Source organism: Biomphalaria glabrata, chromosome 6, assembly GCF_947242115.1.
Source record: "Biomphalaria glabrata chromosome 6, xgBioGlab47.1, whole genome shotgun sequence".
In the NCBI taxonomy this organism is placed as follows: domain Eukaryota; kingdom Metazoa; phylum Mollusca; class Gastropoda; family Planorbidae; genus Biomphalaria; species Biomphalaria glabrata.
Genome location: NC_074716.1, coordinates 20,334,201 through 20,346,556, shown reverse-complemented (window position 1 = coordinate 20,346,556; position 12,356 = coordinate 20,334,201). Strand labels below are relative to the sequence as shown.

Below are 12,356 nucleotides of genomic sequence, written 5' to 3'. Positions count from 1 at the left end.
GTCTGTTTCTCTCTGGTCTCTAGTGACGTAAGAACTGGAGTCTGTTTCTCTCTGGTCTCTAGTGACGTAAGAACTGGAGTCTGTTTCTCTCTGGTCTCTAGTGGCGTAAGAACTGGAGTCTGTTTCTCTCTGGTCTCTAGTGACGTAAGAACTGGAGTCTCTTTCTCTCTGGTCTCTAGTGACGTAAGAACTGGAGTCTCTTTCTCTCTGGTCTCTAGTGACGTAAGAACTGGAGTCTCTTTCTCTCTGGTCTCTAGTGACGTAAGAACTGGAGTCTGTTTCTCTCTGGTCTCTAGTGACGTAAGAACTGGAGTCTGTTTCTCTCTGGTCTCTAGTGGCCTAAGAACTGGAGTCTGTTTCTCTCTGGTCTCTAGTGACGTAAGAACTGGAGTCTGTTTCTCTCTGGTCTCTTGTGACGTAAGAACTGGAGTCTGTTTCTCTCTGGTCTCTAGTGACGTAAGAACTGGAGTCTCTTTCTCTCTGGTCTCTAGTGACGTAAGAACTGGAGTCTGTTTCTCTCTGGTCTCTAGTGGCCTAAGAACTGGAGTCTCTTTCTATCTGGTCTCTAGTAACGTAAGAACTGGAGTCTGTTTCTCTCTGGTCTCTAGTGACGTAAGAACTGGAGTCTCTTTCTCTCTGGTCTCTAGTGACGTAAGAACTGGAGTCTCTTTCTCTCTGGTCTCTAGTGACGTAAGAACTGGAGTCTCTTTCTCTCTGGTCTCTAGTGACGTAAGAACTGGAGTCTGATTCTCTCTGGTCTCTAGTGGCCTAAGAACTGGAGTCTGTTTCTATCTGGTCTCTAGTGGCTTAAGAACTGGAGTCTCTTTCTCTCTGGTCTCTAGTGACGTAAGAACTGGAGTCTGTTTCTCTCTGGTCTCTAGTGGCCTAAGAACTGGAGTCTGTTTCTATCTGGTCTCTAGTGGCCTAAGAACTGGAGTCAGCTAAGACTTTTCATTACGAACCAGGAGGCAGACATTTGAAGGAAGAAAATGTTTTGAGAATATCAACATTTAGAGAAGAGAGACATTTTCTGAAGAGGACAACTCTTTTAGGAGGACCGCTCTGTTAGAGTGAAAACTCTTTTAGGAGGACTATTATTTATAGGAGAACAAGTCCTTGAAGAGGTTAACATTTAGAGGTGAAAAAACCCAGAAATGACAACTCTGAGTTGGATAACATGGGGGGGGGGGGGGAACTCTTTGAAGAGCGCATCTTTTCAAGAAGAGAGAATGAGAGCAAGGGGCACAACTCGACCTGCGGAGTAAATAAATAACATCCCGTTTCATTTTTTTTTACAAAGCTTCAAGTCACTCTGTGTACACATTTAGAACAAAGCTTCAAGTCACTCTGTCTACACATTTAGAACAAAGCTTCAAGTCACTCTGTGTACACATTTAGAACAAAGCTTCAAGTCACTCTGTGTACACATTTAGAACAAAGCTTCAAGTCACTCTGTGTACACATTTAGAACAAAGCTTCAAGTCACTCTGTGTACACATTTAGAACAAAGCTTCAAGTCACTCTGTCTACACATTTAGAACAAAGCTTCAAGTCACTCTGTGTACACATTTAGAACAAAGCTTCAAGTCACTCTGTGTACACATTTAGAACAAAGCTTCAAGTCACTCTGTGTACACATTTAGAACAAAGCTTCAAGTCACTCTGTGTACACATTTAGAACAAAGCTTCAAGTCACTCTGTGTACACATTTAGAACAAAGCTTCAAGTCACTCTGTGTACACATTTAGAACAAAGCTTCAAGTCACTCTGTCTACACATTTAGAACAAAGCTTCAAGTCACTCTGTGTACACATTTAGAACAAAGCTTCAAGTCACTCTGTGTACACATTTAGAACAAAGCTTCAAGTCACTCTGTGTACACATTTAGAACAAAGCTTCAAGTCACTCTGTGTACACATTTAGAACAAAGCTTCAACTCACTCTGTGTACACATTTAGAACAAAGCTTCAACTCACTCTGTGTACACATTTAGAACAAAGCTTCAACTCACTCTGTGTACACATTTAGTACAAAGCTTCAACTCACTCTGTGTACACATTTAGAACAAAGCTTCAACTCACTCTGTGTACACATTTAGAACAAAGCTTATATCAACTCACTCTCTGTACACATTTAGAACAAAGCTTATATCAACTCACTCTCTGTAAACATTTAGAACAAAGCTTATATCAACTCACTCTCTGTAAACATTTAGAACAAAGCTTATATCAACTCACTCTGTGTACACATTTAGAACAAAGCTTATATCAACTCACTCTCTGTACACATTTAGAACAAAGCTTATATCAACTCACTCTCTGTAAACATTTAGAACAAAGCTTATATCAACTCACTCTCTGTAAACATTTAGAACAAAGCTTATATCAACTCACTCTCTGTAAACATTTAGAACAAAGCTTATATCAACTCACTCTCTGTAAACATTTAGAACAAAGCTTATATCAACTCACTCTCTGTAAACATTTAGAACAAAGCTTATATCAAGTCACTCTCTGTACACATTTAGAACAAGTTTCTCCCATTTTCCATTTTTGAATAAAATTGAAAACTTTGCATAATTATTTATTGTTCCTAAGGAAACAAGAATCAATCTAATTAGTTAATCAAATAACGATAATTAATTAGATTTGTTTGATATTAAAAAAGGAGAAATCTTACAGTATTGAGATATATCGATGTAAATGTGGAGTTCTTTTCATTAGATAAACTTTGTTGTTGTTTTTAAGTATTTTTATATTTTACTAACATTTAAAATATTGTTATTTTTTGTTTTTCTTGAACAACCGAACCCACAGAACGCGTTAATAGGATACCAAAGAAAGTAGACACAACATACCTCAAGAATTTGTCTTGGTGACATAATCTAAATATTTGGTCACATAATCTAGATATCTGGTGACATAATCTAAATATTTGGTGGCATAATCTAGATATCTTATGACATAATCTAAATATTTGGTGATAATAATCTAGATATCTGGTGACATAATCTAAATATTTGGTGGCAAAATCTAGATATCTGGTGACATAATCTAAATATTTGGTGACATAATCTAGATATCTGGTGGCATAATCTAAATATTTGGTGACATAATCTAAATATTTGGTGGCATAATCTAGATATCTGGTGACATAATCTAAATATTTGGTGACATAATCTAGATATCTGGTGGCATAATCTAAATATTTGGTGACATAATCTAGATATCTGGTGACATAATCTAAGTATTTGGTGATAATAATCTAGATATCTGGTGACATAATCTAAATATTTGGTGGCATAATCTAGATATCTGGTGACATAATCTAAATATTTGGTGACATAATCTAAATATTTGGTGGCATAATCTAGATATCTGGTGACATAATCTAAATATTTGGTGACATAATCTAGATATCTGGTGGCATAATCTAAATATTTGGTGACATAATCTAGATATCTGGTGGCATAATCTAGATATCTGGTGGCATTAGATATTTGGTGACATAATCTAGATATCCTGTGACATAATCTAGATATCTGGTGACATAATCTAGATATTTGGTGACATAATCTAAATATTTGATGACATAATCTAAATATTTGGTGACATAATCTAGATATTTGGTGACATAATCTAAATATTTGGTGACATAATCTAGATATTTGGTGACATAATCTAGATATTTATCTCATCTTATTTGGTGACAATCTAGATATTTGGTGATATGATCTAGAATAATGGTGATGTAATCTAGATATTTGGTGGCATAATCTAGATATTTGGTGCCATAATCTAGACATTTGGTGACATAATCTTGATATTTGGAGACATCATCTAGATATTTGGAGACATAATCTAGATATTTGGTGACATAATCTAGATATTTGGAGACATAATCTAGATATTTGGAGACATAATCTATATATTTATCTTATCTTATTTGGTGACATAATCTAAATATTAGGTGACATAATCTAGATATTTGGTGACATAATCTAGATATTTATCTTATCTCATCTTATTTAGTGACATAATCTAGATATTTGGAGATATAATCTAGATATTTGTAATTTTTGCTGTTTGGGACCCCTCAACATTAAGAAACTGGAACACACACAAAATAGAGCAGTGAGATTCATAACAAAAGAATATTCACATTTGACTAGAGGACCTTTAGTAAAATCACTAAATTTAGAAAGCCTTCAGGACAAAAGACTCAAAAGTAAAGTAGCAATTATGCATAAAACACTGAACCATAATCTTCAAATACAAAAACCAAAAAAAAGACACAAAGATAAAGGCATATTCCTCGTCCCATATGCTAGGACAAATCTGTACAAATACTCCTTCTTCCCTAGTGCTATTAGAGCATGAAATGAGTTGCCTGAGCTAGACACGAAAACCAATTACTTGGCAGAATTTAAGTCATTGGTTAATATGCATGACTAAATGCATGACGCGTAGTACGTAATCATCTTCTTTTTTGAAGTAACGTCTGTATTATATAAGATAAGATATTTGGTGCCATAATCTAAATATTTGGTGGCATAATCTAGATATCTGGTGGCATAATCTAAATATTTGGTGACATAATCTAGATATCTGGTGACATAATCTAGATATTTGGTGACTTAATCTAAATATTTGGTGACATAATCTAGATATTTGGTGACATAATCTAGATTTGGTGACATAATCTAAATATTTGGTGACATAATCTAGATATTTGGTGACATAATCTAGATATTTGGTGACATAATCTAGATATCTTGTGACATAATCTAGATATCTTGTGACATAATCTAGATATTTGGTGCCATAATCTAAATATTTGGTGGCATAATCTAGATATCTGGTGGCATAATCTAAATATTTGGTGACATAATCTAGATATCTGGTGACATAATCTAGATATTTGGTGACTTAATCTAAATATTTGGTGACATAATCTAGATATTTGGTGACATAATCTAGATTTGGTGACATAATCTAAATATTTGGTGACATAATCTAGATATTTGGTGACATAATCTAGATATTTGGTGACATAATCTAAATATTTGGTGACATAATCTAGATATTTGGTGACATAATCTAGATATTTGGTGGCATAATCTAGATATCTGGTGGCATAATCTAAATATTTGGTGACATAATCTAGATATCTGGTGACATAATCTAGATATTTGGTGACTTAATCTAAATATTTGGTGACATAATCTAGATATTTGGTGACATAATCTAGATTTGGTGACATAATCTAAATATTTGGTGACATAATCTAGATATCTGGTGACATAATCTAGATATCTGGTGACATAACCTAGATATTTGGTGACATAATCTAGATATTTGGTGACATAATCTAGATATTTGGTGCCATAATTTAGATATTTGGTGACATAATCTAGATATTTGGTGACATAATCTAAATATTTGGTGACATAATCTAAATATTTGGTGACATAATCTAGATATTTGGTGACATAATCTAGATATTTGGTGACATAATTTAGATATTTGGTGACATAATTTAGATATTTGGTGACAATCTAGATATTTGGTGACAATCTAGATATTTGGTGACATAATCTAGATATTTGGTGACATAATCTACATATCCATGCTGAGAATCGGGGGGACAAAGAGAAATGTCAACAGACAATATATAAACTGATGTTATAGACTCATATATAGACTCTGATGTTATAGACTCATATATAGACTGATGTTATAGACTCATATATAGACTGATGTTAAAGACATATATAGACTCTGATGCTATAGACTCATATATAGACTCTGATGTTACAGGCTCTTATGTCGGGTGCATTATTAGGATCATTTGTTCATTCTTATGTATTCCTACGTGGCGAGTATTTTTTTAAGTTAATTTTGTTAGGGTTCAAATGTTTTCGTTTGGGGTCAAGGTCATTGCGTCTCTAATTGAAAAGATGGAGAAATAAACGTCACAAGAGAGAGAGAGAGAGAGAGAGAGAGAGAGAGAGAGAAAACAGAGAAAGAGAGAGAGAGAGGGAGATCGACAGACTGTTTACAGGACTGACTGAAAGTGTTAGAAACTTCTGCAGCAGTCTGACATCAGCTGTGACACACCCACTTTGTCACTAACACACACTGCAACTGGCCCCTAACATACCTCACAGGGCCCGAACCAAATCCCAGTACACACTGACAGACACATTCATAAGTCTATCAATTCCACGCACAGCCCATAACACACACAGCATGAAAAAAACTATTAAAGTAGGGCCCTTCGCCATCGTGGATTACTTTTGTAACAGTACTCCAGCTTACACTACTGAATAGCCTGGTCTCAATGATATGTAAAGCCGACATAATGGAGTGCAGGGGAGATACACGATATATTCAACTCCCTACCTACATATCTATCACTCTCCCTCCTTACCCCGCCCTCATCTGCCTCCCTCAATGTATCTCCAGCTACTTCTCCCCACCTTCCTGTCCCCTCTAAAGTGTTGTTGAAGTAGTCCCAACAGTCAGTTATCATTTATTTATTCCCCGTGTTATCTAGCTAGAGTAGGGCATAGTGTCACCAAAGCCATTCAAGAGTCTTCCAGTTTAGAATCAATTGGTGACGCAGTGAACAAAACAATGGTAACAAAAACAAACAACAGTGAATTAGTACCGCCACCATTCCATAACAAAGGGAATGTCATAAATATTTTTCTATAGATAGTTACATTGATATTGAGAGATATTGACATTTTGATACTGAATACAGCCACATTTTAATAGTATAATGAATATAGTCTCATTACAAAGCTGATATCAACTCACTCTGTCGGAATCTTTTACACATTATTTCTGTCACTTCTCATTCTCGGGTCAAGTTGACACTTGACCTGAACATTTTCGATGACAACACTCGAACCAATAGACAAATCGACCACAAATTGGCCACTTCTTTAAAGAATTCAATACAAAATCTAATAATTAAAGACCAACATGACTACAGCGAGCACGCAACGTTGACTGGCTGATGCTATGTATCTCTGGTTAGCCTCCTTCAGGCCTAGAGAGACTATTGTTCATCTCCTATTGCACTTTTTTTTTGTCACTGTAGAGTAGAATCCTACTCGTGAAGAGAAATTCTGGTCCACATATATCACAGGTAAATGTGGCATTCGATTTGGTGGTACAGGCACCAGCCATTTTTCGTTTGGCTTGCTTTCTTACAGAGCTAATGCCTGTAGCTTTCTTAGTCACCATCTCTCTCCACTTAGTGCGGTCCAGGGCTATGTCTTCCTAGTAGTCACCATCTCTCTCCACATAGTGCGGTCCAGGGCTATGTCTTCCTAGTAGTCACCATCTCTCTCCACATAGTGCGGTCCAGGGCTATGTCTTCCTAGTAGTCACCATCTCTCTCCACTTAGTGCGGTCCAGGGCTATGTCTTCCTAGAAGTCAACATCTCTCTTCACTTAGTGCGGTCCAGGGCTATGTCTTCATAGTAGTCAACATCTCTCTCCACATAGTGCGGTCCAGGGCTATGTCTTCCTAGAAGTCACCATCAATGTTCACTACTTTGAGGTCCCGTTTGATTACATCCACATATCGGAGATAGAGACATCCAGATTTTCTTGAGCCCATCGCAAGTTGCCCTTAAAGGATGACTCATAATACAGCCGTGACAGGCCACATTGTCTAAGTTAAGATGCTGGTAAGATCCGTTCGAGCGAGTATCTCAAAGTGTTACACTCTTTCATGCCATCACTCACGTGTATTTATCTGGTACTCATGCGCTGAAAATTTTACATCTTTTAATGTTAAGTCTTTGGATTTAAACCAGATGAAGTATTTCATTCAATTAAAAGTAATTATATGCCAGTGCAGTAAACAACAGCCGGACATTTTCATATTTTAGGCTAATGCGGGCCGAGGGAGGTCAAGACCCCAAAAAGGAGGACTGGCCTCCTTTTGCAGGACGTCTGGTAACCCTATCTTGATTCTAGCTGCGTTATGGCGTATAATTGGTCAGCATAATCTTATTATCCAACGATACACTATGTCAAGTGAGGAAGTAGCCACAGGCAGTGAAGAAGTCATGGTGACAAGAGAAACAAAATCCCATTATAATAAAAAAAAACAGAAATGTTAGTTACAAAAGGAAGATTCGCTACAGCACCGCCAGTATTTTGTTATTACATCAGAGCTCCCATCTTGCTACACACAGTCTGCTCTATCTGACCACAACATCAGAGCTCCCATCTTGCTACACACAGTCTGCTCTGTCTGACCACAACATCAGAGCTCCCATCTTGCTACACACAGTCTGCTCTGTCTGACCACAACATCAGAGCTCCCATCTTGCTACACACAGTCTGCTCTGTCTGACCACAACATCAGAGCTCCCATCTTGCTACACACAGTCTGCTCTGTCTGACCACAACATCAGAGCTCCCATCTTGCTACACACAGTCTGCTCTATCTGATCACAACATCAGAGCTCCCATCTTGCTACACACAGTCTGCTCTGTCTGACCACAACATCAGAGCTCCCATCTTGCTACACACAGTCTGCTCTGTCTGACCACAACATCAGAGCTCCCATCTTGCTACACACAGTCTGCTCTATCTGACCACAACATCAGAGCTCCCATCTTGCTACAGACAGTCTGCTCTGTCTGACCACAACATCAGAGCTCCCATCTTGCTACACACAGTCTGCTCTGTCTGACCACAACATCAGAGCTCCCATCTTGCTACACACAGTCTGCTCTGTCTGACCACAACATCAGAGCTCCCATCTTGCTACACACAGTCTGCTCTATCTGACCACAACATCAGAGCTCCCATCTTGCTACACACAGTCTGCTCTGTCTGACCACAACATCAGAGCTCCCATCTTGCTACACACAGTCTGCTCTATCTGACCACAACATGAGAGCTCCCATCTTGCTACACACAGTCTGCTCTGTCTGACCACAACATCAGAGCTCCCATCTTGCTACACACAGTCTGCTCTGTCTGACCACAACATCAGAGCTCCCATCTTGCTACACACAGTCTGCTCTATCTGACCACAACATCAGAGCTCCCATCTTGCTACACACAGTCTGCTCTGTCTGACCACAACGACTTTCCAGATAGACACGTAGAAAAAAGTACTTTAGTACCTATGTACGGTGCACTTCATTCCATGCAGCTAGTTCAGTACACATTTCTTGTCATCAAATATTTCAGTTGTTAAAAGATAGAAAACATCGTAGCACTCTGTCTGGGTGGAATCTTGTACACGTTAGTTCTCCCAGGTACATTTCTCGGATCAAGTTAAAACTTGGCAAATTCATTCAATGTCAAAAACAACACACGAATCAATTAAAAAGTACCCAATTAATTTTGTTTTATAAATGGTAGATAACCCTTGTGTAGAGAATTAGGTCGTTCGCTTAAAATTTGTTTAATTATATAGTTTTTTTAGACTAAAAAAAACTAATATTTTTTAAAATACTTGAATAGCTCATTGGCTAACGCGTCGGCCCTCCAACATGTAGATCTCGAGTTTGAATTCAGACTCTCGAGCAATTTAAACAAAAAAACTTTTGAAAAAGCAGCACGTAATCCTTCTTGACTAAAGTCACTGGACCAAAGTCACTGGACCAAAGTCACTGGACCAAAGTCACTGGACCAAAGCGCTCTGAACATTCTAGAAGCATAAAAGTAGCGCTCAACAAAAACAATAAAAATATTTCCAATCGCACTGGAACTATAGTTAGTCTAGATCTAAAAAAAATAATTTCTTGATTGATACAAAATAATTGATTTAATTTCAGTCAATATAAGCTTTTCCTTTAAAAATATATTTCATTTGCTTCAAACATGTGATCAGCATGTCAATGAGAATCACGTGTTCAAATGGGTAATCTATTTAAAAGTGGAGGCAATGGATCTATATAAGACAAAGATGGAAACAATTTAAAAAGGGTAACAATAACTAATGTAGCCCTTTATATATATATATATATATACACACACACACACAGTCACGCACACACACGTACGAACACACACTTTGTAATTGTTCTAACTCTTAGTCTCTACCCCAAATGTTTTGTCTGAAAACCAGGTCAAACTATGTTAGATCAAGTCTATGATTGGCTTAACAGAGCTCGTATCGAGTCCTGGGCTGTAAGAACTATTGGCAATAGACACTTACCTCAAAATCTTGCTCGGTCTCAACATCATCACAGCCTACAGCTATTATCCACTTGGACATTGTTATTACTGGATCCATGGCCTCCCCTTGTCGAAACTTGGGAGACGACTTTTCCGAGTCGCTGGCGTTGTTCCTCCTCTTCACACTGGACTCGTCTTCAGCGATTGATCTGATCGTCATCGATCTGCTGAACTCGCGCTTTTCCTTCTTGGACCTGCTCCGGCCGATTTGTGGTGAGCGGAGCGCGTACCGAAACTTGTGAAATCTGGAGCGCTCTTTTTGTGGGGTAAGAGTGTTTTGGTCAGAGTCGGAGAGTTGAAGGGAGCTCCGAGATAACGCGGGCAGGCTGTCGCTCTCCGTGGAAGTGTTAGGGCTCTGATTATCGGATGAGTCGGTGGAATTGATCGATCGGAGCAATTGCTTAGTTGGTTCCGCCGTGGAAGTAAGCGGAGGTAGAGGCGCCTGCCGTTTCTTTCTAAGGGTGACTTCCTGCTGCCCAGGGGACACATCCAAAGAAGGCTTATTAGCCTCCACAACCTTGACGGAATAAACGGATTCGTCGCCGTCAGAGCCATCGTCGTCACCAAACTCTGGATTGAGCCCCGTCACCACGTACGTGTTATCCCCAACGGCTAACAAAGTGGGCGCAGACTGGTACCTCTGAAAGAAGGCCATACTTAGACTACATCATGCCAGTGGGTCACAGCGCAGCTATGGTACCCTAAAGTCAATCATAGTCTAAGTCACTCATCCTGAAAGTGTGACTTCATACAGAATTTACTCCTGCTCGTGTGTTCAACGAAATCGAATACGATTGGTTTAAACATTGATCCATATCAAATAATGATACAGAAACAAGTTGCTCCTTCGATACTGCTGATCAGTTACATTTTACTCAATGTTACACTATTATCACAAGTTTTCAGAGTTATACTAGTTCCTTTTTGAGCCCGTCTTAAGTATGAGTAGAGATTATATATTGAAATAAGTATATAAACACTTTCAGAATGTATAATGATCTGTTTGGAGAAGACACCTATAAGATATTTAGAGCTGTGATATATGTAGTCATGGGAAACCCTGCACTCAAACTTAATATTCAGAATGACAGAAAATAATTAATATAAACTCGAATCGTGTAACACTAGAAGACACGGATACAGGAAGATACAGGTATTGGGAGATAGTTACAGGAAGATACAGATACTGGAAGATACAGATACTGGAAGATACAGATACTAGGAGATACTATTACAGAAAGATACAGATACTGGAAGATACAGATACTAGGAGATACTGTTACAGAAAGATACAGGTACTGGAAGATACAGATACTGGAAGATACAGATACTAGGAGATACTGTTACAGAAAGATACAGGTACTGGAAGATACAGTAATAGATACAGATATTGGGATATACAGATAACGGAAGATACAAAAAGAGGAAGATACAGTAACAGATACAGGACAATACGGTACTGAAAGATACAGTAACAGATACTGGAAGATATAGGTTCTGGATGATACAGTAACAGATTCAAGAAGATACAGATACAGGAAGATAAAGATAATGGCGGGTACAGACACTGGAAGACACAGATACTGTAAGAATGAGATACTTGAAGATAAGAATACTGGAAGATACAGATACTTGAAGATAAGAATACTGGCAGATACAGATACTTGAAGATAAGAATACTGGAAGATACAGATACTTGAAGATACGGATACTGGAAGATACAGATACTTGAAGATACAGATACTTGAAGATAAGGACATTGGAAGATACAGATACTTATACTTGAAGATAATGATACTGGAAGATACAGATACTTGAAGATAAGAATACTGGAATATACAGATACTGAAGATAAGGATACTGGAAGATACAGATACTTGAAGATAAGGATACTGGAAGATACATATACTTGAAGATAATGATACTGGAAGATACAGATACTTGATGATAAGGATACTGGAAGATACAGATACTTGAAGATAAGGATACTGGAAGATACAGATACTTGAAGATAAGGATACTGGAAGATACAGATACTTGAAGATAAGGATACTGGAAGATACAGATACTTGAAGATAAGGATACTGGAAGATACAGATACTTGAAGATAAGGATACTGGAAGATACAGATACTT

The 12,356-nt window shown here is 37.8% G+C and overlaps 1 protein-coding gene across 10 annotated transcripts in view; it reads right to left on the bottom strand.

The window, feature by feature from the left end:
* Nucleotides 1-12,356, bottom strand: part of LOC106051067 (uncharacterized) — a 124,618-nt gene that overhangs the window by 67,441 nt on the left and 44,821 nt on the right. For 4 of the 10 annotated variants that reach the window (XM_056032757.1, XM_056032760.1, XM_056032759.1 and 1 more), the window contains exon 2: nt 10,202-11,220. The exons of 1 other annotated variant lie outside the window; for it this stretch is intronic. In XM_056032757.1, the coding sequence (XP_055888732.1) occupies nt 10,202-10,876 (675 nt within the window). In that variant the 5' untranslated portion in view covers nt 10,877-11,220. Of the gene's footprint in view, nt 1-10,201; nt 11,238-12,356 lie in introns of all 10 variants that reach the window. 5 more of the 10 variants (XM_056032762.1, XM_056032765.1, XM_056032763.1 and 2 more) reach the window with 2 other exon arrangements.